Genomic DNA, 27,688 nt, shown 5'->3' with positions numbered 1-27,688 from the left:
TAAATCTTATGAAAATAGTTGGAGAGTAAGGATGAGGCCCATTATATCCAGCTGTCTAGAATGTCATTCTTGTTGCATGTTCAGGCTTATGATTCTGCAAAAAAATTCAGTTCTTTAAACAAAAGATAGCTTTCTGTTAACAGCAACTGGGCCTCAAGGAAGTACTGGTTCCATTTCATGTATGACAGTATATATGATTATTTGGTAAAGAGTCATTTGTACAAAGTTTAGAGAGCTGTTTTTTAAGTTTGAATAGATTCTTTCCGTGGAGAAATGGGTAGCTTATAACGATGGACTTATGATGTTTAAGGCAATGGCTGCATTGATGACCAGCTAAACAAGAAAAAAAGATTCTGTAGTCCTCATGCTCATATGCTCTATCCCACTTCTTTTCTTCTCTCTATCACGAATTTTGGTTACTTCTAAAGCAGGAAGTTTAAGGATTACTGAAGCTCATTTCTTTGTTTGGTTTTTAATTTTTTCTCTGTAGTTGGCAGCCAATGACTGGGATCCAAACAGCGACTTCAGGCATGAATCCAGTGGGATGTTTACTTCTTTCTTTGAATAGTAGATGCCCCCCATGACATATGACAAAACCCATGAAACACTCCTCAGTTACAAATGATGTTGTAATATGCTTGGGAGGCGGTTGAGGGGACTGCTGTTTGCAAAACACAAATCCAAACCTTATTTGCATGTGTGGAAGTAGTTCTGCAGGTGATTGGATTCAGGGCAATTAATTGCTTTTGGCTCCTTTGGTTGCTTGCTGTCCCAGCCCCACTCAAAGGGACTTTGTGAATAAGAAAAAATAAAACAGAATCAGCATCCCTGCTATTAAATCCAAAGGTTTACATATTTTTTGTGACAGCACTGGCACTTGGGTTGACTTCTAAAAGAGAATGTCTTTCCTCATGCCCTTACTGTTCAAATGTATCGTGTAGACAAGAGTTAACTTAAAACATTTTAGCCAAGGGCCTTTTCTGAATGGCACATCGAACATTAAGGATAATCCAGTCCCAGTAGATAGCCCCCCATACATTCCTGCAGTTCCACTTTGAAATTGACTCTTGACCTTATGTTTCTAGTAATCTTTGAACCTTTTCTTCCAAGTGAAGATCTTTGGAAAGGAAATGTATATCCTAGTGAGTATGATAAAAGGCAACTAATTCATTTTATCTTGGAGTCTTCAATTCATTACTCTGGCTTCAAATCATTTAAAGATAGCATCACATTATGTATGGATATGAAGCTTAATTTCCACTGGTTTGCCCTTTCATGTACTCTTCACCCACTCTCCATGTTTCACTTTGATTGATCTAACATTATATTTAACACATAAGCATTTTATTTGGCTACAGCCTGGCTGGGGCCAAGTCCTATTTCATGATGGAAATGCAATTATCTATTCCATATGAAAATAATAATGTTTTCCTCATTCAGCTGCATAAGGTAGTCATTTTTTACATTTTCATGTGTTGCTTTTTCCTATTTAAAATACAGTGCCCCGAGATGTCCCAAATTAAATGAAACACTGGCTATCTAATAGAGTATATCTAGATAGCACATCTCAGACAAGGAGAGGCAAAATAGTAGCTGATTCAGTTGTAGATGAGCATTAATAAGCTCTTTGACTTCTAAAAGGGTATGTTTTAGGTAGGCATTATTTTTTTATTAGATATATACCCCCGCCCCCCAATATCGGCTCAGGATCATTTTAAAAGCCTCTGGCTTGACTTAGACACAGTGTAGATTTTTTAAAAATTATGGCTAGTGCATAAAGCCAGGAATTGTCTTTTGGATAATCAGTCCTTGGTTGATCTCAATAAATGCTAGAGTCATTGTTTTTGACCTTCTTTCCTGCCTCCTGCAGTGACGTAGCTGGTATCCCAGTCTGCTGGTATCCCTTAAGGGTGCTTGTGTTTATATGCCACATGAAACCATTGCTAAGACCAACTAGTTTTTGTAAAGTTTGGTTTCAAGTGATGTCTTATCCAGGCCTTAGTGTGATCACAAATGGTAGTTTAAACTATTGTTATGGAAGTCTTTGCCCATGAAAAACTCCAAACTATCAGTTTACTTTCTCAGCATTGGCATGGATGCAGTACTGTGTGCAAATATAAGCTGATGAGGTGCAAAAGATGGAAAAATGAATAGTAATTCTCTCTTCCAGAAGGTAAACCAAGGCAATCAAATAGAAATCATGGTGGAAAAAGGAATGGAGTATAAAAACACACTCCAGTATGACTAGCTCAGTTGATTTTTGACTCTCCCCCCCCCCACCAATAAGTGTGATATATTTGAATAAGAATTAAACTATGAATCAGGGAGCTTTTCTGAGTAATAATTTTTCAGGTTTTGTCCACTAAGTTTAGAAGCATAAAAATTACAGCATAAAAAAAATCCACATTATTTTTAGATGACACAGAATTGCGGAGGACAATCTGTAGCTCCCCCTAATAAAATGTTGAGGACAGAGTCACTGAGTATCCTCTCCATGTGTGGCAAAGCATAGAGAGAAATGCCAGCTGGAAAGAAGCCGCTTCTCCAATCTAACATTTTAGTTTCAATGATAGATTAAGATAATTTTAGCCAACAGATTCACAGACGACAGCATCAGAGTCACGTGAAAACTTTATGAAGGTGTTCAGTCCTGAACACTTAAGGTTATTTCATCTGCACAGGTGAACCCAGATTTGCTAGGAGCTATATATTGTCAATAGTGATTTGCATCCAATTATGCCTCTCTAGTATGTAGATTTCTGTAATATGGGAGTTTGGTTAGATGTATGCCTTTTCCAGATAAAAATGTAAGATTTTTAGGTATAGACCTTTAAAAGAAAAGTATTGGGGGCCTGATAAAAGCTGTATTTTGGGGTGATGTCCTATAGCTTATCTATTTTGTTTTTGTCTTTAAGAAGTACTCTCAAATGTTGCTGGTAGGCATGCAGCCTTAAGTATTCCATACTGTGTGCTAGAAGGATTGATTTTTTGGGGGGAAAAGACACTTTAGAATTTACTTGTAGCTTTAATTTTTTTTCTCAAATTTTTTTCTTGAGTCATTTGCTGCTGGGCATTGTGTTCAATGGCTAGGGTTGCTATTGTGTTGACAGTGTTCTGTTTCATTCCATTGTAATGCCATTCTTCCTTCATATTTTGTTTAATTCAGTAACATAACATAAATCTTAAACTAAGGCTGCTTGATAACCTTCTTGCTCTTTGTATCAAGTCATACAAGTTCTGTAAGATAAAACTCGGTAACATGTCAAGAGGACACTGCTGCTTTTTGAAGAAGCAAATGTATACAAGATCTCCAAACAACTACCTAGTGCAATAATGAGAGTGCTATAAAACTACTTAGTACAATAAGAGGGCTATAAATTGGTGTCCTTAATGGACTATGTGTTTGTTTTCCACTGATCTGATTTCAAGGGACAATGGTATACAATTTTGTACTTATAGAAACTTTGAAGCAGTAGTTTGTATATACAGTTGGGTAGTTTATCAAGAAGAGTAATACTGTTTTTTTTTTCCAGGTCCTGCTTATGGTTATTTCTTTTCAGCATGTAGGTCATTGTAGTCTTGAAGTGTAGTACAGTCTGTTCTGTAGGACTATATTGCACTTGGTTCAGCATAAAGTGCCAATGCACGTTAAATATTTGGGGAAGTATAGTTTTTTAACGCTAATACTGACAATAGACAGCTATAGTGTCTACCTTTGTCTGTGTTGGTATATTTAGTGTAATGCCTATGATTTTTATATATAAATATTATGATCATGTCTATTTCTTGCGACCTGTGTTGAACAAACACTTTCCTCTCTTTCTAATAGAAAGGAAGCCACTAGCCATTCTTTTTTTTCCTACTGTTGGACATCTTCACTAATGGTTGCACTGACAGTGTAAGATTCTGTGTCTTGGAACCTGGTTTGATTAGCTGCTTTCCCCTCGATTAGTGAAAGAATTTCCATTTGCTGAAATTTTTCCTTCTGTGTGATGTTTAAAGGCTCAGGAAGCCTGAATTGTGTGGACACAAGGAGCCCTCCCAGTCTTCTATGACCTTTTTTTGCTAGATATTGCTGTATCTCCAAGTATTTTGATTTTTCATTGATAATTAATTAATAAGATCCTTGATGATAAACACTGTACACTAAAACAATACTGTTTTGTTCCTGGCATTTCACTGTGTAGTCTGCATGTGTGAATAATAACAATGTACACACACACACAAATAAGGATTAATAAGAGAGTACCTAGAAGCCTTTATCTTTTTTTCTAATTATTCCCATGGAGAGTTGCTGGCAGTGGTGGCTTTAGCAGACAAAGTGTATTTCATAATGATTTGGGGAAAAGCATTATCTGGAACAATAATTACACTGCTAATCTTGAAGGAAGCAGGTGAAAATGTGGCAGTTTGGAGTTTGCCACCTAGTAAACAGAAACTATTTAGTTTCATACAGCATCGTTTACTACTGTCAGTATTATTGTATCTAGTAATCAATCAGTCTTAAGCTGTGTGTGTGAGAGAAGGAATAAGTGTTTGTCATTTACATTTCCCCTAAATTAAGAGCTCTGCAAGTGTTATGTCCCCCCCCCCCCCTCCGTCCTGGTAGTATCCTTATATTGATGGAAAGACGAAGTGTTGGGATTGAGATATGTGGGATGGGGCGGGAAGGGGGGGAGAGATGTTAAGGACGCTTCTGCGTGCCCCCTCCCCAAAGACATTCACAAACTGTCATCTCTATGGTTTGCTTCAGGGGGAATCTTACTTAAGCATTTATGCTTGGGAAATATGCTTTTGACAAAGTGATGAAAAGCAAAACGATCTCATAAAAGATATATAGTGTTGGTGCCTGTCAGACCTCTGATGGGAGTACATTCTATAAAGTGGGGGCTATTACAGAGAAATCCCTCCGTGCAAACCCCCCCTCACCTCAGAAGGGGAAGGTACCACCAGCAGGGTCCCTGGCCATTAATCATAAACTATGATTACATGTCCTAAGATCTTTGGATAAGCAGAATACATGTTGAAATATTTTCCTCTTGAATATGTGATTATTACATATAATTTCAGTGAGAGATTAAGTACAAATTGAGGTCAAGGTAACAGCATCTACAAAACATTTCCTTTTATGAATGTGCAGTTTTACTAATGGCAACTGTCATGAGAAATGCATGCACCAATTCATTAGCTCTGAAAAATCTGCAATTTGCCCCTCACTAAACCCTCGTTTTTAGAATCCATGTGATAAATATCTGATTAACATGAGATAATTCAAAGATTAGTTAAACTGCTGTTCATTCATCTTATTTTTAGCCGGAAGCTTTAACACAGTACTTTTAAAAGGCAGATTTTGATAGCTCTGTTGAGTCACTGTCCGCAATAATTTGCATTTGGGGAATTGAAATCCAGGACGTTGACTCAATTCAGCAAAGCAAATTATATGCAGAAGCTGCCACCCCCATTGTGATGCTCATCCAGGTTCACTGTAGTGGGCTTGCTTCTGTATGTGAAGACAGATGTTTGATTTCACAACACTGCTTAGTTCTGTCCGTATGCATCTGGATAGCTCGCTTGTGCTGCGATCTTTGACTTGATCGATCGATACCTTGAAAAGTAGCCACTGATTTTCTTGTCATTCGTCTTTTCCTTTGCTCCTGTCTATGATAAGCTACTGACGTACGCAAGATCAGACAGTTTGCTTGTCATTATTATAGATGTGACTCAGCACAAGCCTGCAGAAAGCAAAGTCCTTTGCATGGCTATGCACATTCAGCTTATTCTGGCTGTGAAGCCATGAGCAGTTTTTAATGTGAGCTTAACCTTATTCTGTATTAAATAAGAGGACATTAAGATATAGATGCTTTTTTCAAAAAGTGCCAAACACATGAAACCTCTTCATTGACCCCATTCTGTTGTATTTATTTATTTATAACATTAACCACCTTTCTTCTTTATGGAGCTCAATGCAGTTTACTATAGAGATAAAATAGAATACATAAAAAAATTTAAAAAAATTAAATCCACAATTGATGAAGTCTAGTAACTTAATCAAGCATGGTCCTAAATAAAAATGGTTGAATATTTTACATTTCAAATGTATTCGTTTCCTTTATGCTTCTCCCTTCCCTCCCTTCTATAACAGGATTTAGTGTATATAAGAGAATCCTGGACATTCTCATATTTTACTTTACTGTTTTACATTACTGTGTCATGAAATTCATGGAGTGGTATTGGGCCTGTCACCCTCTTTCGGCCTAGCTTGCTTTGCATGATTGTTGTGAGTGTGAAATGGAGGAAGGGAGATCAGTGTATTCCATCCTAGGATCCTTGGAGGAAAAATAAATTAAAATGTACTAAAGAAATGGCTATAGGACTGCTTGTTTCCTTAGCGTTTAGTTTTACAAAGAACTAGTTGTCTTGCTGCCTGTAATGTAGGGAAAGTTTGTTTTGGGTTTTTTTTTAAATTGCAAAGGAATCAATCATGCTCTGTCAGGCTCTTATGCCACAAATGACTGACTTCATTATGGGCAGACAGGCTAGTAAATATTTTGTGGGCTAGTAACTCTTGTGAACTGCTAATTTTGATGTGGAGGACATCTTGAATGGGGAGTGGAATCACCCACCCAAGATGTCCTCCTACCCTACCAGGAGAAGGACCCTTGATGGTGAATATCCAGTGGACCATTCTCCTGGAGGTGTAGGACATCTTGAGTGGGTGATTCCACACCCCATTCAAGATATCTTCCTAGCCTACCAGGAGAAGGAACCTTCACGGTGAGTATCCCATGGACTGTTTTGAGAGGGGTTTTTTTACATTTTGCTTCATTTCTTGTCAGCATTTTGCAGGACAGGTAGGTTTTTGTTGGTTTTTCAGATTCTCTTGATGCAAATAAAAAAAATCTAGAGCTTCAGGCAAATTAGTTCAGCTTCTTTTTGTTGAATTTTTTTTCTAATTAATGCAAGTGGCATCAGCTTTCTTTCAGTAATGCCCCATTTCTTGTGTAAGACATTCAGTAGCAGGGTCACTTCATTATTCTGGTTTCCTTGACTAGTATTGCGTAACTTACATTAGATTGTTTTTCCAGCACTTTTTAAAGGGTTCTAAGGCATATTTTCTTCCCCGAAAGCTGAAAGCACGAGCAACCACAACAGTTTACTATTCTGTGCATCATATTGTCCTTTCAAGTGAAATTATTTAAATGCCCGTGGAGCATTTTATACACTAGCATTTTGAAAAGCAAACCAAAACTCGGAATTGGGATGATAATATTCTGTGCCAAGTCTTTGAACTTCTTTTCATTCTTTCTCATTGGAAACATTCCACTATCCCTTAATGTGTTCTGGATGATTAAACAGGATCTATTGAAATACTTCTTTCTCTTGTACAAGGCAGTATGGCAAGGAGAAGGAGATTAGTATAACAGGGATCGTAGTGTCAAACATTAGTTCTATCATATCTGCTAGCAATGCTGCAGTAAAGTCCTGCTCTGTAATCATTTGTACCCCTGCTGCTTTGCGAGAAATAAATTTATAGCATTGTCATATGAGGCATTCAAAAGATGTCGTTAGGTATGTCACTATTGTTGTGGTGTGTATATTGGACAAATAGAAAAGAAGAACTGCCACTTGAAAAACACAAATGCATATTTTGGTTATTTTGGGCCAATGCATATTTCCAAACGGGTATATACCAAACTCATCTAGGTCTTGTGTGAAAACATGCTGAGGAATATTTGTAATGCAAGAAGACAAATTAAATTGCACTGACTTCCACATTAGGTAGTGACCTTCCAATTCTCTCTGAGTAAGCAGCACTTTTCTCTCTCGCTATTTACTTTGCGTGGGAAGGCCACTTGGGAAATTTGTACTTCTGCATTTGTGTCAGTTCTGCTCTTGTGGGCAATCAGGTTAGTAGCCTGCATTAAGCATTTTGCTAATGGCCAAATCCTTGGGAAAGTAGGTTGCTCTAAATAAAGGAAATATTACTCAGCTTCAAGACTAAGCCAATGATTGAGGTAGCAGGTAGGAAGCCATAACATGTTTTTCACTCCCCCTTCCCCATCTGATAAATGAAACTAGTAACCCTTTAACACCTTGTAGTTTAACAGTTGTACCTTTCCTTGGCCCCTTCCGCACATGCAAAATAATGCGTTTTCAAACCACTTTCACAACTGTTTGCAAGTGGATTTTGCCATTCCGCACAGCTTCAAAGAGCACTGAAAGCAGTTTGAAAGTGCATTATTCTGCATGTGCGGAATGAGCCCTTGTTTCACAGAGGTCAATGCCCTTTTAAACATACAGTAATTGCAGTAACAGCCTGGAAACCCCACAACACTACAATAATTAGTACTAAATTCTTACCCACCTGGGCTCATGATGGTATAAGAAGTAGTGACAGCATGGCTGTCTGAATGACCTTCCATGGGAGAGTCCTTTTATCCTTTCCTCCATGATATAATGAATACAGCCTCAGGCTTAGAGGAGATAATTGCTTGGCACAGGTATACTTGTGGGTCTTCTGATATTGCCTTTCCTTGTTTACAAATTGCTGTGTGTGCCAGTGCAGTGTTCCTTTAATAACCATATAGATGAACTCATGGCAGAATGTTCCTATTCTTTCTATTAAGTTGAGCTGTAATCAAATTTTATTTTTTCCTGTCATTAGAATGCACAGTCTTTCCCCACTTCCAATATTGTATGTCTCTTTTCCCATAATCTGTTCCAGGAATGACTGAGAGGTGCAGAAATATATTAAAATTACTTAAACCCATCACCCTGGAAACCATCAAAAATATTTACAACAAAGCCTTGTCATCTCCATCAGATCTATTAAGCCACATTGACCTATGTTTTGGCCACAAGCTAATTTAGTCTTGGTTGCCACAGTCTGGGAGTCCAGAGAAACTACTAAAACGGCACATTGGACATTAAGCCACATGGGACATCAGACAATAGCATGCTGTAAGCAACTTAAGACAATGAAGTGTTCGTTATTTTACCCTGTCTCAGGAAAAAGATTTTGGTACGGCCAGTTGAGGTGCAGTGGTTGAGAAAATTGTATGCTTCTACGTTAGAATATAGTCCCAAACTGATATCAGATGAATGACAACTATCATTCATTTTTATGTGCTGCCTTTGTCAAAACCATTATTTTGTGCATTATTGATTATGGTACTTTGATACAAGAGCTTTTATAGTTCACTAAATAACTATCAAATGGATAGTGGAGCAAGGCTAGGTAGGCACTAGGACATAGGCATGTCGTTTTATGTCCAGCATGTTGAGTTCTGTGGTGGAGGAATATACAACCCTACTAATATGTTTTTCTGAGAATATAGGAGGCCATAGGAAGTGAATCGGTTATTGGTCACTTACCGTGAAGAGCCTTTCTCCAGATAGACGTAGGAAGTCTCGGCCCTCCCTTGGAGCAGTTTTCCAGCCAGGACAGAAGAAAAATTCCTAGTTCTGAATTCCCTTACAGTTTAGTGAGTTTAGATCACTTGTTTAAGATTGTTTTTCTTGAGTGTTGTTCAGACTACGTGGTCAGTTCGCAACTGGGGACTTAACCCTGACAAGTGGTCAACGGGAAGCAATTGTTTTAAAAGATCCTGCCTCCTGGTAGCAGAGCACAGGAATACTCATCAGAGACTTCCTACGTCTACTGGAGAATGCACATGCACAAAAAATAAAATAGTCTTATGCTTCCACAAACCCAGTATGTTTCCATATCTCTTAGAGCTCGCTGATCCAAGGTGAAATTGTGGCTAGTCCAGGGCTACAAGAAAAAAGGAGGTACGGAGAAAAAAGTGCATTGTTATCATACATTCAGGGATTTGTTTGAAACAACAGGATTCTCATATGAAGAGGGGTTTTTTGTTGGTTGTGTTTTCAGAGTGTCAGGGCAGTAGGTATTTCTGTGCATTGTGCTCTTAATTAAAGTGAACTATATCTTGAAACATAAGCACTTCTGTTTCTCAGGTATATATATTTGTGCCAGAGTTTTGATGTTATTAAACTGGCGCATCCAAATTAGGTTTTAGATAAGTGATACTGACCTTTCTGTTGCCCTTTTCATACAGATGCAATGCTATTAGTTTAATGTTGGATAAGTGAAGGTCTAACTGAAGTCAGGAAGGTTGTTTTTTTCGACAGAAAACTTTTAACATGAGCATCTTCATATTCTGAGAAGCTGTTAGTTTTCTAATACAGTGCCTGGGTGGATTAGATAAAATCCTGGGAAGGTTTGTACGTGTGTTTTAGCACAAGTTTCCTCCACTGAAGAAGTTTCTTGAAAATAGAGTATTTTGTGAGAACTAGAGCAGTGTAGTTGCTACACTGATGGTGGCAGTGGCAAGAGCGCTGGTATCCTGGCACAGGGTTTGAGTGCCTGGGGAGGGCCATGGTGGCTGCACACGAGTGGTTTTGCCCCTCCTCCAGGTCAAGTGCCCCAGGGAGGGCAAATCTGCTGTCATGGCCACATACCACTTCTACAGGCAGATTTTCCTCCCTTGGCTGGGGCCACCATCCATCCATCCATCCATCCATCCATCCATCCATCCATCCATCCATCCATCCATCCATCCATCCATCCATCCATCCATCCATCCATCCATCCATCCATCCATCCATCCATCCATCCATCCATCCATCCATCCATCCATCCATTCCTTGCCTTTTCTCATAGTTCAAATTGACTTGCAGTAATGCTTGAAAAAATCCAATTAAAACCAGAATAAAATAACAAACCCCAAATCTTCCCCTACCTTAAAAGTTTTCTGCCATTCAAACCTGTTTGATACAGCTGTCAAAGCAAGTGAATCTGTGACAATTGGAAACTTGAGTAAAACCTGCTGTTGTAAATGCAAACCAGTGAGCACTGGAAACTGTAACTAATATCCATTAATTATTGGACTCTTGAGCAATGTAGTCTGAAAGTTAATCTCTTACAATATGAATGCATACTGGGAACACTCTAGGCAAATTGGGAAATACTTTAGCTTTGGTTGAATTTTTAACTAAGCTGGGTATGTTACATTCCCAGGGCCCAATCCACCTAAAAGTTTTTCAGTAACTCAAAGAGACAATTTAGGCAGTTTCCTGTGCACTAAAGAAAGAGAAAATGGTTTTTTTGTGTACTGCGAGGATCTGTTGTTGAAAGAAGGAAAAAAAACCCCCTGAAATCTGTCCAAAGTATCTTTGGATTATGCGTATCAAGGTGAATTCAGAGATTCTTTCCTGTCACTGGTTGCTTTTCTGAATATTGCAATTCACTTTTTTTGTATAGGCAGTTCCTGAAAACATTCTGATGCTTTTTCTGATTTAGAGTGTACTAGGTGGCAAATTCAAGCAGTACCAGACACTGAAATTTGTGCCTTTTGTCTCTCCATTCCCTTTTTTGCTATTTTGTTTTATTGGAAAATTTGCCTGTGGGCAGGGCTATATCTCTTTAAATAGCAAGACATGCCTAGTATAACGATAGGTGCAGAATAAGTAATAAATGATGATTACATTGGTATACAATAGCACTAATGAGAATTATAAATGGTTTCTCCCTAAGGGTTCTAAGCCACTTTACTAAAAATTGAGACAAATCATTATCCTTACTCAGGGGCATTTTCAAGTTTGGATTTTTTAACTGTAGTGTGTTAAAACTTATTTTTTTTTAATCAGGGAAAGTCATTTGTTGTTTAGCTTAATATTGATTTTTCTAACCACTTAATGAAAGCAGGCATTATTCATGCAATTTCCAGGCTGTGTTTATGTGTCATAATTTCCCAAAGCTGCAAATTTTGATCTTTAGAGTTGGACATACCAAGTATCTTCCTGTCCTTATTTGCTTGCTGCTTTTTCTGCCTACTGTCAGTCTGCATCTGGAGTGAGTGAAACTATAACCACTCTTTTCTAAAGTGTTGGATTACATGACTTTGTAGGTCATTCTCATCTCCAGATTGTACACATGTCTGACAGTTCCAAGGTTCTACTTCACATAATTGAGAGGGAGAATACCAACTGGTGTGCTCCTGAGCTTGCCAGTTAAGAGTGTTTGAATAACTTTCCAAACTGACAAGCTTTTAAAAAAATTCTTTCCTCATCTTTAGGAATACGTCTCTAGTTCCAGATTCTCAAAATGTTGCAGTGTTCCTAGTGTGTGCCCAGTCAATAAATATATTGACAAAAGTTCCAAGTTACTGGGAAATGGAGCAATTGGCTTAAAATTTCTAGTAGCTCATTTGGAGAACATAGTGTTTAAATAGTTTAAGTCCCCCCGCCCCCCCAAAAAAGAATGGGTTGTCTGCCAGTTTTTTTGATAGCAAGTTTTTTTGGTAACTTTTTGGCTCCAGCGGGATCCAAAAGTGGTTAATATCCTTCTTGCCTACATGTTATTCTCACAACAGTTGTGTGAAGTAGGTTAACTTGAGAGTTTGTGACTGGCCTTAGATCAGGGGTGATGAACTTATGGAGCTCCAGATGTTCATGGACTACAATTCTCATCAGCCCCTGCCAGCATGGCCAATATATTTTGATAAATTATATCAAAACTGTTTTATGCAAATACATTTATGATAACAAAGTTGTTTATGATAACATAGAGGGATGATAACATAGAGGGATATGATAACATATCATAACTATGTTATGATAACATAGAGGGATGGAATTCACTTCACTTGGTAAAAGGGTTGTCTCAACTATCGGCAACCCCGTCTGACTTTTGCTTGTTCAATGGGCCAGTGTTGGTAGCGGTTAAAGAGTCAGACCGGATTTGGGAGACCTTGGTTCACTTCCTCATTTGGCAATGGCAGCTCACCAATGGGGACCCAAATCTGCAAACACTGGTGTCCCCTCCTCTGTTTTATCACAAGAACCACCCTGTGAGATAGGTTAGGCCAAAAGAAGGACAGTTCAAGTTCACCCAGTGGGCTTCAATGGCAGCATGGGAATTCAATCGTGAGCCTCCTAGGTCGATTATTCCATGAGGTTGAAGGAGGAAAAGGCTTCCTTTTTCTCACCTGTTTTGCATTACTGGGATCACAAATGCAAGGAGAGTGTCCCATGACATCTACGGAGTAGTTCTACTTTTTATCCTGGCATGGTTTCCCTCTCTTTTTTTGCAATCAAGTCTTGTGCCTTTCTACCAATGCACTGCTAGCATGCAAATTATTTAGAAATGTGGGGAGAAACCATTGGCTGAGTGATGTCACAATGATGGCACCAATCCTCTTGAGTTGGAACAATCATAGGTCACAGAGTCTTAGCAACTGACTAATCAAGAATCTAAACCGTTGGCAGAAAGGGATTTTATCAGTCCAATTCAGAAGCGGTTGGTTTTACTTTGGGTCATAGTACCTCAATCTCATTGCCTCTTGTTTGGCTTGGCTGGCATTCCCAAGAGTCACTGGAAGGTGCGGCTTTCCAGGAGATGAATAAATCTAAATGGCGTGGCCTTCCAGGAGATGAATAAATCCAGATGAATAAATCTAAATGCTGGAGGCTCCTCCTCTGCTGTTTCAGGACAAAGAAAAGGTATAAGTTCTTCCTGTTCCTTGAATTGTTAAAGCCCAACCTTACAGAGCCATCTAGTCACAGCTGACTTATGGTGACCCCCTAGGGTGCTCAAGGCTAGAGACCTTCAGAAGTGGTTTGCCATAACCTTGCCTCTGCATCATGACCCTAGTATTCCTTGGAGGTCACCTATCCAAATACTTTTCAGGGCCAATCCTGCTTGGCTTTGAGATCTGATGAGATCAGGTTAGCCAGAGGTTAGCCTGATCAGGGCTACAGGGAAGGATTACACGAAGAGTGAGGAAAGAAAGAAGGCTTTGGCAGAATTGGTCAGAAGCAAAGCCCAGGGGTTTGTGAATGAAAGACCTCGTACAAAGTGCTGTTGATAATCGGTGTAGTGATGGAATTTATAATTTCAAGATATTCTCTTATCTAGTGTGCTAATTTGAAGACCTTCCCTAATGTCACACGTTCTTGTAAGCAGTTCAGATAGTTGACCGTGCTTGCATAAAGCTGTTGGAGTTGCTCCTTAGATTCAAACTGTTTGATCTACTCATTCTTCTGATCTCTACTTTGAAACCCAGAAACAGTACAATCGCTGTTGAAGTTATAGGCTAGAACTCCATTTCGAACACATGAAGCTGCCTTGTAGTGAGATAGACTATTGGCTTATCAAAGGCAGTATTGCCTACTTAGGCTGGCAGCAGTTCTCCAGGATCTCTGTGAAAGGAGACCTTTCAAGTCACTGGAGATGCGGGGGACAGAACATCAAACCTTTTGCATGCTGAGCAGATGCTCTACCACCAAACCACACACCTACCAGATAATGTATCTATTGCAGACCCTCTGAAGCACCAGTTGCAGAAATCCTATTATAGATGAATGGGTCAGCAACCGCTTTCCAAAGCAACTGAAGTGAAGAATGTTACAGGGAGGCTAATGTTCACTTATTTAGTAGGAGTGGTTGAATATTTCATTTATAACTGTCATACAAACTGGGATCTCTTTATCAGCTATAAGGACAATTGTGTAGATTTCTGAGGGTGGTTGTTTGGTGGGGGTGGGGTGGCGGGCGGAAAACTCAGATTTTGCACTGAACTACATTTTTCCTAGATTCACCTCTGATCTTACCACTGAGAAGCAGCTCATAAATTTCTGAAGGGCCCTGTGGTTTCCTAGAACATAATTTAAAAACCACATTCCCTAACCATCAAACTCCCAGTCTTGTGCTAACAGCAACCATATTTTGGTTTTCATTGTGATGTTACTGAGTTCTAATTTATTCAGGCTCATTCTGCACATGCAGAATAATGCACTTTCAAACAGCTTTCAGTGCTCTTTGAAGCTGTGCGGAATAGCAAAATTCACTTGCAAACAGTTGTGAAAGTGGTTTGAAAATGCATTATTTTTCGTGTGCGGAAGGGGCCTCAGTCTGCTTTATCATGAAGTCTGTATATTTGCAGGTGTACTTTTAACTAGAAATCAAATTGAGCAGATTTAACAGTTCTATAGTGGGAAACTGGAGTCCGTATAGGTGCATGGGTGTCACTATAGGTACCCATAATAGATCAGTATGAGTAAAGGGAAAATAACTCTTTTCTTTTCAAGGAGTTAGCATACTAAGGATAAGTGAGTTTTCTTAAAAGCATTCGAATATTGAAAATAAGCAAAATGCGGAAGTTGTTAATCATCTAATGAATATATGTTCTGTCTAGGAGGATGAAGTCTTCTTTATATGCAGAAGAGGATGATTTTGTGCCAGAGCTTCAGAGAAGTATTCATCCCCGTGAAAGACCAGATTGGGAAGAGACTCTCAGTGCAATGGTAAAGCTATATTTTTTTTATGCATTCCTGTTTATCAACTTTAAAATGTTGCTCTCTGGTGTTAGAGCTTGAGGTGTGTGTGTATGTATCGTTTTTAAACTATTACATGGATTACATTATGAGAATAGTGTTCAATCATTTGGCAGTGACAATGGCATGGCATGACAATGCCTTTTGATTTTTGTACCATCCCCTGAAGCATGACTAGTGATTGATTAAATGCTCCAAATGTTGCAGTGATTTCCAATCTGCATTAACCTCTTGTTTCCACTGGAATCCATCAGTGTACAAGAAATCATTTTATGGAAACATGGTCTTCCGATGGCTACATTAAAGAACAAATAATGCCAACGTAATAATACTCTTGCCTGTGGACAAAAAACTCTGAATGGGTTGATTTCAATGTGCGTTTTTGAAGCTGTTTAAAGGGTTCATTCAAAGCTTGTCAGTCCAATAGTCTACAATTTCTCTCTTACATAATTAGCAAACAGTACTTGGATATGGAGAGACTAGAGGTATGAAGATTACCAAATTCCTTTTTTATACAATTGATTGTATCTGTGTGGCAGATGAAAACTGTTTGAGCCTTGAGAACACTCAGCTGTACTTGCTGTCCATAGCTACAGCTAGCTTAGCTTTCTTATTGGGCATGTTGATAAAAGGTCTTGCTCTTTGCCTGAGTGTTGTTCTGACAATGGAATACCCCTCAGCAGTTCAGCCTTACTGTTTTCACCCTTCACCCTGTGAAACCCTTCAGGGCATGACCTGACAAAAGATGTTAAACATGTTAACAAAATAGAATGTTAACAAAATAGGTTAATATCTATATCCATAGTCATTGTTACCTCAATGTTACGTAAGACACGTCCAGAAAAGGACCCCACGTACGAAATACTGGGTTGGATCCAGACTAAATTTTCTATTAATGGGGAGTAATTTTCCCCTTCCTGTTGCAGTCCCTGATTGGTCTCTCATGGTGTTCTTGAGGGGCCCTTGTCCCATGAACAGCATTCTGGGTAGATCAATGAACTGCCACAGATGGGAGGGAGGCAGGAAATTCTGTTCCACTGACAGACATGTCTTGGTGACACCATCTAGGCATACCCTGTGCCCAATGAAGTCAGGTAAGGATCCTCCCAAGATGTAGACAAAGGTTTCAAAGAGTTGTTTCCTCCTTTAATACCCTCCCTGATGAAAAGCTCTGGAGAATTTGGAAGCTTTCACAACGTGTTGTGTCATTTTGGTTGCTCTTAATAAAATTATTACATGGGTTTTGTTTCTAAATCTGGCTAGCTCCCTGCAATTAACTGTGCTTATCTTTAAGATTCTGAGATAAGGAAATTATCTCCTTGTTACCTGTCTCAGTTAGCATGTGTGTCAGTTAGCACCTACAAATCTGTAGGCTTTATTTGCTTTCATTTCTTTTCTGAGCTCCAGTAACTAGCATTTAGTTTTTTGTTAACTCTCTAACATTACCTTAGGTTTTGCTGTTTCTTCACCTCGGACTTTAATCCTTCATTTTAAATTAAATTTAATTAATTAGATTTAACAATACTCACCCATGTCCCTGGACGCCCGCTGGGCACCCCCCACATGACAAAAATGTGTGCCCCGGTCTCATGCCACCATCCCTGCCCCCCTGCAGAGAGGCTGGGGGCGAGGCTCATGGGTGGACGGCTGTGGTGCACGCCTGGGCCGCTCACTGCTGCCGTGCCCCGCCTGCAGCCTCTGTGCCGGCTAGTTTTTGCCGTCCCCAGACCCTGTGGACGGCAGGAGCCAGCCTACAGAGAGGCGTGGACTGAGCCCTGCTCCTGAGCCCCGCCCCCGAGCCGGAGGGGCAGGCAGGGGCAGAGGGCACTCGGAGGTGTTGTTGTTCCGGTAGCCATTTCCCTTTGATACGCTTCTGCTCCCCTCCATTTTGAGGCTCAAGTGGGGGGGGGGGGCTTACAACATAGATTTAAAATGAATAAAACATCTAACATTTTAGTGTGGTGTAGTATTTGGACTCAGTCCAGTGACACAGGAATTCAACCCCCTTGCTCATTATTTCACTGTCTGGAGGCAAGTCACTATTTCTCAGTCCAATTTAAGTTTATAAAGCTGATAGGAGGGTGTACTTGTCCCCTTCTCCAATATATACCACCTTGACAGATTTGGACAGATTTATGGAGGAGAAGTCGATTTATGGCTACCAATCTTGATCCTCCTTGATCTGAGATTGCAAATGCCTTAACAGACCAGGTGATCGGGAGCAACAGCCGCAGAAGGCCATTGCTTTCACATCCTACATGTGAGCTCCCAAAGGCACCTGGTGGGCCACTGCGAGTAGCAGAGAGCTGGACTAGATGGACTTTGGTCTGATCCAGCTGGCTTGTTCTTATGTTCTTATTGAGTTCTTGTAGAAAGACAAGAAAATTGCTGCTTTGTATCATGTGCTGCTCTCAGGTATGTGTGTAAACAAGAATCATGTGGATAGTTGAGATGACATTATTTATTCCACCAGCATTGGCAGAATGGGAAGTAACCATGCTATTCTACCAACGTTCATACTTAATTATATGCATTACTAGAGTGGCATGGGGGTTGACTCATGCTTCATCAGCTCATGTGGCACAGAGAAAATTGTGGCCTAGCGGTCACTGAGATTTAGCAATTAAACCATGTTGTCACCGTTTCTGAAGATCGCTCACATTATTACAGCAGATTTAAGTGAAAAGTGAGGCGTTCTGTCAGTACTTTTAAAAGAAAGAACATTTTGTCGGTAGGGGGCACACTTTCCACACATGCAGAATAATGTACTTTCAACCCACTTTCAATGCACTTTACAGCTGGATTTTACTGTGCAGAATAGCAAAATCCACTTGCAAACAATTATGAAAGTGGAGTAAAAATGCATTATTTTGCATGTTCGGAAGGCGGTTGGTTTCATAGAGCTAATACAGTTCCAGTGGACCAACTTACTTAGTTATACGCATATCAGACAAATCAATGAGTTTTCACTTGAATTCATATTTGAGATTGAAACTGAAAGCCTCATTCCGCACATGCAGAATAATGCACTTTCAAACTGCTTTCAGTGGTCTTTGAAGCTGTGTCGAATAGTAAAATCCACTTGCAAACAGTTGTGAAAGTGGTTTGAAAACGCATTATTTTGCGTGTGCAGAAGGGGCCAAAGAGAATCCCATACACCCAGTTTAGGATGAAAGTGAGATTGTAAAGGGGTGGGTGGGGTGCCTTCATTTTTTTTTCTATATTTCTGTTTTAAGTTTCATTTTATTTGACCTTCCTGAAAGATTTTGGACAATTTGCTTAATGCATTTGTTTCTTAAAGTTTCCATTTGTTTTATTAAATAAGTATTGGCACACAGAACCTCGAGGCATTGCAGTATAATGAATTTATATTCCAAAAGTTGATGGCTGGACTGTGCTGGCAGATCCTTTGCAACACTGAGGATGGCAGAAATAAGCATTTACAGCTGGCAACTTCAGTGTGCCACAAAGAGAAACACATCGTACTGTGATGTGCCTCTGAAGATAAGCCAGTCGTAGATGCAGGCAAAACATTAAGAGCTAAAACTACCAGACCATGGCCTCTCAGTTAATTCCGGCCGTAAAAGCCATTGACAATACATTCTTAACATTCTTTGTTAGGAGCTAAATATTAGGAGCTAAAACTACCAAACCAGGTAGTTTTTCATTTTAGAAATCTCATTTTTTTCTTAGAGAGAAGATCCCTAGATATAAAGCTGATTTGGATGGTAGGAAACATACCTTTTAATGACTAAACTATAATACAGCTGTCATTTCAAGTTGTGATTTAACTCTTGAAGACACATCTAGTATGTTTTGCTTAGCATTCATGGTTTGGGCAAAATGGCACTAGGGACCATTACTTTCATGTCTACTCAGAGAACAGCTGAATGGTTAAAGTGTTGTGCTTACTATTAGATGTGATCATTATGAGCCATTTAACTGGATTCTGACATTTCTCATAATAAGTCATTAATTAATTGTTTTAATTTCGACGAGTTTGTTGTTCATAACTTTAGCCTTTGTTTTATGGCTGGCTGCCATGGATCCTCTGCCGGCATCCTCATGCTTATATTAAAGAAACTAACCTGGAAGAATTAACACAGTTTTGTGCCCATTTTTTCGAGGCTTGTTGTACTGCACTATTGTCATTCAGGTGATAGCGTTCTTGTTTTTCTAGCAACTGTTTTGTAGAGGCTGTTGCAGAAACTCAGTCTGTTTCTTCCCATCTGGAAAGCTGCATCCCACATAAATTTCCCTAGCTTTGAAGTACCCATACATTGGCCCTTACTGAAAGCAGCAAAAATAATTTGCTGTGATGTCTCTTTATTATATGGATTCAACAAGATATGGAACTGAGTCTTTTGAAGCAATTTGTCTTCCTGCCTGCGCCATACCCTTGGGTTTTGTTCATTTGGGACATCTCTCACTGCCAGTTTAGTGAACCTAAAGCAACTTTTTTCTTTTTGGGTAGCTGAATTATTAGAGCCCGGAATGCATAATGCTGTACCTATGGCCCTTTCCGCACGAGCCATTTACAGCGGCCCAGGGATGGCAAAAATCCCGTCCCTGGGCAGCTGTTCGCACAGGAGGTGCTGCTGGATCTCAGCAGTGCCGTCCTGGCCGCCCAGGAGCGGCATGAAGCCGCTCCTAATAACCTCGCTCGTTTAGCGAGGTTATTCTAAAACACCGTCTTCCCATCGGCGTGGTGCGAAATGCACCGCTGGGAAGACGGTGCTTTCCCCATCCCCCCCCACTCACCTCGTCCTCCAGCGTGCTCTGGAGGCTGTCAGGGACCTGCCCACGCTGTCCTCCAACCTCGAGGGGTCAGAGGGCAGCGTGGGCGGGTCCCTGACGGCCTCCAGAGCGACGCTGGAGGACAAGGTGAGTGGGGGAAGATACAGAAGAGGCGGCTCCGTGCGAAGCCACCTCTTCTGCGCCGGCTTCTTTGGGGCCGCTCGCATGCTCCCATGCGAATGGCCCCCACCCCTCCACTGGCATAATTTCTGCCGGTGGAAAAGGGCCTACGTTTAACCATGCTGGTGCCATGAATAATTTCTGAATGTATGTTATGCTTCAACAGGCCTATCTTGGAGATGTACATATATCTGTCCTCTCTGAGGGGCTTCTTCATAGCTATTTTATATCAAGGCCATTCACAGCTGTGCTTACCAAGTAGCAAAACAAAATGTGTCACTCTTCGCAACAATTTTTGCTGGGTTTGTGGTTGCATATTAGATTTTATGGTCTTTTCTGCCATATTTGCTATGAACCTAAGTTTTCGTTGTGAATGTACCAGCCATTTATTTTAACACCAAAATATAGTTCGTGCTAACCTTTAAGAGACAGCAGATTTATTGGTGGTGGGATTGTGATTTGTAGCTTTGGAGTGCTTAAGTGCCTGCAAAAGAGCAGGAAGGCAATTCTGGATAAAACAGGGCATTAAGTGGGCACTTGGGAAACAGAAGTAGGATAGAAATCTCCTTCAAATAACCAATTTGTCAAAGAAAGATGGCAAGAAATAAAGTGTGGATGAGAAATGCATACAAGTAATATTCCACTTAGAACTAGTAAGTGAAGTAAGTGAATTAATTCTCCATTATACTAGCGTAAGAATAGAACCTCTCTGCTTTCTAGAAATGGATTTTGGAATACATTGTTTTCTGTGATCATGCCTGCTTCACTGAGATATTTCTCTCATGGATGTTGTGTTTGCAGTAACAAATATGTTCCTACAGTGTAAAAAATGTATGAGGTTGTCACTTGCTCTGTTGTCTGTTCTTCTGAATTAAGGCAGGTGTTCCTGGTCTCTGTGGTCAGGTCAGACCCAATTAAATCAAAGTCCAGAGCTAAATAAATCTGGAATGATTAATCATGGAAGCTGTCAGATTGAGAAAATCTTTGACTCCACATAAAAACTATAGGGCATATATTAACTTGGCACGTGACTTGTAAAGTCTCATTATGTTTCAAGACAAGTATGATCTGACAGGACGATCACCTTTGAGTTAGACAAGACAGCAATTATTTTCTTTGTCAATTACTGTCCACAGAATAACAGTTCTATGGGCAAAATCCATGCAATACTTTTTATTGGGGCCAACAGAAATAGCACAAAACATTATGCAAGCTTTCAGGTTTTGAGAGTCGGAACTCTTCATCGAGCAGATGCTACAAAAATTTAAAAATAGAGGGAAAAAGCCGATTTTCCAGCTCCAGACTTGATAATTCTATGGACAGCCAGAGCAATTAATTCCAAATATGATTAAGGCTGTGGGATGTTTACTCAGTGATGGATGTTAGAACTGCTTTGATACAAGCTAATGCAGAGTGTTGCTGGCCTGAGACGAAAGATAGCTTTTGATCACAACAAGTTGAGTATTTTGAAGCACCAGTCTGTATCTTACTTTGTCCACCTTTTAAGGGTTTTTTTGGTTCCTTCTGTTATTTTTGTTGTTTTCTGAACTAAATCTACCTGCTCTACATCTGCATAGAGTGTATTGCATAGTTTTAATACGTGTCCTGAAATGCTAACAACTCTTTCCCAGTGTGGGTTTAAGTCAATAACATAATTGGTATGTTAGCTTCTATCAGGATTTGCCAGTGAAAAAGATTCAGTTGTGGCATAATAATTACTGAAGCTTGGGCAGTTTCTAACATTTTAATTTTCATTGGAAGAGAATCAACACAATATGTGGAGAACAAATCTATTATCTAGTAAAGTTTGGTAGTAGTGGTCTTACAAAGCTGTTATTTGTTTTTACAAAGCAGCATGTGTTAACCATTTAGCAAGGAAGGTGTCTTTTATCGTGAGAAATCTGCTTCATGAAAAATTCAAAAATTGAATCACAAAACACCTCTGTAATGCACTCAAATGGAATTAACTGGATTTCTGTGAGAGAGGCTGTTTACTTTCACACATTCTCCCATATTGGCCTTCTTTGCAGAGTATGGTACTTCAGAAGGAACTCAGACAATTTACGCTAATCTTTAATCTAATGGCAAAATTTGTCTTCAAGAAGTATTTTAATGCCATGATATGGGCCAGGCAGAAAGATGGGAAAGATACAGTGATAATTCAGCCTAAGCTTAACAAAGTGCTGTTAATGTTCTGGCAGAATTATGGGATGAGACTGAGCAATTACAGCATAAAAGCTGCTCTGCTGGAATTTTATGGTCCATGGGCTGCTGAGTCAGTTGCTACTGTGCTACAGTAGACATGATTTTGACACATCATTAAAAACATAAAATCAATTAAATATAACAATTACAGTTACAAACCTTGAAAACACTATAAATATTTCAAGATGGCATAATTCAGGTATCCGTAAGTATTCTTACTTAGCCTGTTAAAACATTATCAACTCTATCCCATTTTATCCAGATTTTAACTCTTGGGATGGGAGAAGGGGGGGGGGCAGGATTGGGAGGTCAGCAGATGGAATGGACTCAAAGCTGCCTCAACCAAAGGCCTGGTGGAACATCTCTGTTTTGCAGGCCCTGCAGAATTGAACCAAATCCCTCAGGGAAGAGAGCAGTGGCTCGCTGGCCCTCCATCAATGGAAAAAGCTGAGTGTCATCAGATAGTTAATTTTCCTGTCACTTGGGACACAACTATTGGAATCCCATTCCGAGGTGCCCTCTTCAGAGCGAGAGTGGAACCCTGGATACTTACCATGAGGGTTCCTTCTGCTCGGTCGAGGGAATCCCCCACCTTACAATGGAGACTAAATGAAAAGAAGAATGTTTGTGGAAAATGGGATCCTTAACCTAATCAAATCTATATGATCAATTTTCAGGAGGAAGATGCTTGCTTACTCTAACCTTTCTTTAATTCCACTCACCTTTCTTAAGTTGTGCTCGCATAGCTCCTCTAGTTATCAGTTGTTTGGCTCCTAATAGTGACTTACCTGTTCTTGTTGTTATTTTGTCTTTGTTCTGTTCCTTCCTGTCCTTGGTCATTCCTATCCAGGAGACAGGAAGTCATAAGAGATTGATCCTGCATCCCTGACCAACTGGTAAGAAGCACCCATTCCAACATGCCCTCCTAATCTCAGAGCAGTAGGAACCCATATAGTGTATCCAAGGTCCCATTTGCATCAACATACATTTTACACTATAATCAGTATTGCTTCTTCCATTCTGACAGATTAAGAAGAGTTTGGATTTATACCCTGCCATTCTCCCCTGTAAGGAGTTTAAAAGCAGCTTACAAATTCCTTTCCTCCCCCCATAACAGATAACCTTGTGAGGTAGGTAAGGCTGAGAGAGTTCTGAAGAACTGTGACTAGCTCAAGGTCACCCAGCAGGCTTCTTGTTTAGGAGCAGGGGAACAAATCCAGTTCATCAGATAAGAATCTGCTGCTGGTGTGGAGGACTGGAGAATCAAACCTGATTCTCCAGATCAGAGTCTACCACTCTTAACCACTATACCACACTGGCTTTCTTAAAAGATTGTTGTGTTCTTAATAGAACTGGTTAATGAGCAATGCAAGATGGCTACTGGGAACTGAATTTTCTTACCAGAAAGATGTGTGTTGCCTTTAAAAGCAGACAGTAGTGGTGTAGCATAAGAAAAGTTGCAGTTTTAAAAAGCAGAGCTGGTGCATTATAATTAAGACCTAGCTAGAGCAGCTGTCAAATTTTGCCATCACTTGGCTGCCTAAAAATAAAACCATGTTTGTGGGGAGCTTTTATTTCTCTCAGGAAATGAGACTTGCAATTGACATTTTCTCACAACTCATATAAAGCTGGTACTTAACTTTTGATGTATCTCAGCTGAACTGGTGACAGGTTGTCTTGCTGCTAATGGCTGTGCGTGTTACCTCTCCCTCTTCCTCCACACAGATGCATCTTTCCCTGCTAATGGTTGTTAATAGGTTACTAGGACCTTCACTAATCTTTTAGTTCTTCAGGTCAATTGGAAGGCCAAGCAAAACTCTTGACTGACCTTTTAAAAGTTTGTGGTAGCGGAAATCCTGTTGGTGTAGAGACTGGTGACCTTTAAAATAGGTAGTGTTTCTAAAGATCAAGTGGCTTTAAGGAGGAATAATATCATCTTCATCTTTTGAGGATATGTTTATCCAATGGGTTTCAAGGAAAGTGAGCATCCCTGAATGTCTTTAGAATATGTGCGTGAGTAGATATAGGAAGCTAAATTGTGCCAAATTCTTCATGCATCATAAATTGAGTAGTGGTAAAGCAAAATCTGGCTGATGACTTAACTTAAACTATTTCTATTAGGATGTGAACCTGAATACATTTCAGGTTCCTTTGAAATAAATGGGATTTCCTTCTAATAACAATAAGCATGATAATTCAATTCAAATTCAATAGCAACAAGATTTTGGAGTATAAACTTTATTCCCCATTACTATTTATGGATGTGAAAGTTGAACAGTGAAGAAAGCTGCTAAAAGTTGATTCCTTTAAGTTGATTCCTTTGAAATGTGATATTGGAGAAGTGTTCTACGGATACCATAGCCCACCAGAAAGATAAATAAGTGGGTTCCAGATCAACTCAACCATGAACTTTCCCTAGAAGCTAAAATTACCAGTTTTTCATTTCATTTCATTTCATTTCAACCTTTAATGGCATATAAATTATTTCCATTTAAAAGAGAAAACTTTTAAAACATTTAAATACGGGTGTTTAAAATGCTTTCCAAGAATTTAGCCACTGCCAAGGTGATCGATGGATTACAGTCACTTAGCAGAAAGCGAGTGGCCTGGAACTTGGAGTACTCAAGTCTTGGAAGCAGCAGAGGGTGAATTAAAATCATGCACAGGTTACTGTGAAGACAGCATTCCAGAAGAATATGAGTTATGGTTTCTATAGATCCACATCCGCTATGGCATAGTCTCTGATGTTTAGGGATCTGGAGGTATCTCCCTGAGGTTTCCGCTGATGGGAAAATATTGAGGCGAGCTAGCATGAATGCACGGCGTAATTACCAGTTTTTATACAGTGGTCACATTTGAAGAGAATAATATGAGGAAAAGAGAAAGACTCAACACGAGAAGCATTTTTGCACCCTGTTTCTTGGGCAGTTCCTCTCTTTATTCAGCCACTTGGTTTTCACAGTACTTTTCTTGAATCTCACAGTACTTTTCAGTGCCCTCTGAGTCCATAATCACTTTATCTCCAGTTTCCTTGTTTGGCCTGGTTATTGAAAACATGATATCAAAAGAAGAATCATGTTATTTCTGTGTTCTGTATGCACAGCACCAGTATTAGGCTTATCCCAAACCTGGATGGCCCAGCCTAGCCCACGTTTGGCAGAACTTGGAAGCTAATAGGGTCAACCCTGGTTTGTGCTTCAGCGGGACTCCACCAGGGAAGATAAGGTTGCTCGGCAGAGAAAGGCAGTGGCAAACCACTTCTGCTCACTGTTACCTTGAAAATTCCACAGGGGATGCCATAATTTATTTGTGATTTGATTGGCCCTTTTATATTAAGTTAATTACAGTCGTGTTCTGATTATTGTGCAAATTGGCTACTTATTGTTACGATGCTGTTCGATTCTGTTTTTACAAGAGGACTGAGCACTACTTCGGCCCTATCAAGAGTCTTTAGCTTTAAGTACAGCATGTTCATTGCTTAGTGTATTCGTATAAATAAAATGTAAGATCTTTGAATAGGGCCAAGGGGGCTGCAACAGAGTAGCTTGCTAGTTTTGTTTATTCTTGGTTGACTTCAGCCCAGTAACTTCGTTTCCGCTTTTACAAGAGAAGCAATTTTGTTTTGGTGTTACAAACTAAAGCTCTTTGCTCCTTTCCTATAAATTGGCTGTGGAAATTAAATAGCAGAGAAATTGAATTGGCTTATCAGCCACTGAAGACTCTTTTTATAAATAACTAAGCAGGATACAGCATTCTGCCGCCATTTCTTTGTGACTTTTGCTATCAGATACTTTGTAAAGACTATATGTACACTTTCCAGGAAAAAAAAGATGAACTGGAAAGTTTTCCAATGCCCTAAATAAAGTGTGATCTGATTTAGCGTGCTTAGTTTGACATATTTAGTAAACAAAGGTTTTATTTAAAAAGCTAGATTAATTTTATATCCACATGGGGATAAAAACTTAAACTGAAATATTTGATTAGGGGGAAAATAAACAGACCATTGGTTTAACAGTTACATTCAAATTAATCTGGAACTTCGTGTGGAATTTATTTTTTATGGAAATAATACCTGCAAATAATTTAATGAATATATAGCATGTATTTTCCTTACATTGTGTAAATTTAAGGGACCCTCCCAAAGAAACTAACTTTTTGGCATTCTGATTTTATCATACCCAAATAAACTATTTCCTGTCCCTCAGATTACAGAAATGAAAATTTGTGTGCTATGGTGGCATAAGATGCAGTGGTTTGCAACTGCTTCTCTAGTTCTGGGTATACTTGCAATTTTTCTGTATTGAAAATGAAAATACTTTGAAATTCCATAACTAAGCTAAATAGTATTTTACTATTTACTATTTTACATTCTCAGTTATAAATGATGCATTTTAAGTTGTCCAATCAGTAAAAGTCTAGGTTTGATAGGGGAGTATGTATTGCATATGTTTCAACATTCCCCCAAATTTCATTTTTTTCTGAAAATTTTGCATCTCTATCCAGACATGCAAGAGCAGATTCCCTGATTCAGTCTGCAGTTGGTAATAATTAGGAACAAGGTTAAACTACTCAAGAGGTAGTGGCTGAATGGGTGAGCCAATTAAACTAGGAACATGTAATGTTTGGATGTGAGCCCATACCTGAACTCAGCCCCTCCCTTGAGGTCCTGGAGCTGGAATAGTTTCCTGATCCACAGACGAGAGAGAGAGAGAGAGAGAGAGAGAGAGAGAGAGAGGGAGAGAGGGAGAGAGGGAGCAGGGAGCAGGGAGCAGGGAATAGGCTGCCTGCCTGAGGCACACAAAAGACTCTACAGCAGCCAGCAAACCAATGTCTAAAGAGGGACACCTGGACTAGGCAAGGCTTGGTCAAGTCTGGGTGCAGAGGCTATCTGGTGAATGGGGAGGAGTGGATGATTGATTGTTCAAGGACAGAGGAGGTGGGAGGAAGACCAGAGGAGGAAATAGATTCACAGACAGGCGCAAGAGGAAGGAGGCAGCACAATGCCAGGCAGTGTGGCTGAGTTCTGTTCCGGGGGAGGAAAGGAAGAAGCTGTGGTGCTCAGCCGGCAGCCTACCTTCTCCATTTCTGAGGCCTGAGGAATTCCAGTACAGAAGACAGGATGGTGGTGGGGAGGAGTGACCTTTCAGAAGGGGGTTGTCATGGGTAGTTTGTTAGTTCTTACCTGTATGAAAAGAACTTCACTTATTGC

The 27,688-nt window shown here is 39.8% G+C and overlaps 1 protein-coding gene across 5 annotated transcripts in view; it reads left to right on the top strand.

Moving 5' to 3' along the window:
• The window catches only part of ARHGAP32 (Rho GTPase activating protein 32), a 250,212-nt gene that overhangs the window by 75,392 nt on the left and 147,132 nt on the right, over positions 1-27,688 (top strand). For all 5 annotated transcript variants that reach the window (XM_048512260.1, XM_048512259.1, XM_048512258.1 and 2 more), the window contains exon 2: positions 15,219-15,327. In XM_048512260.1, the coding sequence (XP_048368217.1) occupies positions 15,223-15,327 (105 nt within the window). In that variant the 5' untranslated portion in view covers positions 15,219-15,222. The remainder of the gene's footprint in view (positions 1-15,218; positions 15,328-27,688) is intronic.

Source organism: Sphaerodactylus townsendi, linkage group LG12 (assembly GCF_021028975.2).
Source record: "Sphaerodactylus townsendi isolate TG3544 linkage group LG12, MPM_Stown_v2.3, whole genome shotgun sequence".
In the NCBI taxonomy this organism is placed as follows: domain Eukaryota; kingdom Metazoa; phylum Chordata; class Lepidosauria; order Squamata; family Sphaerodactylidae; genus Sphaerodactylus; species Sphaerodactylus townsendi.
The sequence above is the reverse complement of the archived record's forward strand: the minus strand, read 5'-3'. Positions and strand labels throughout refer to the sequence as shown.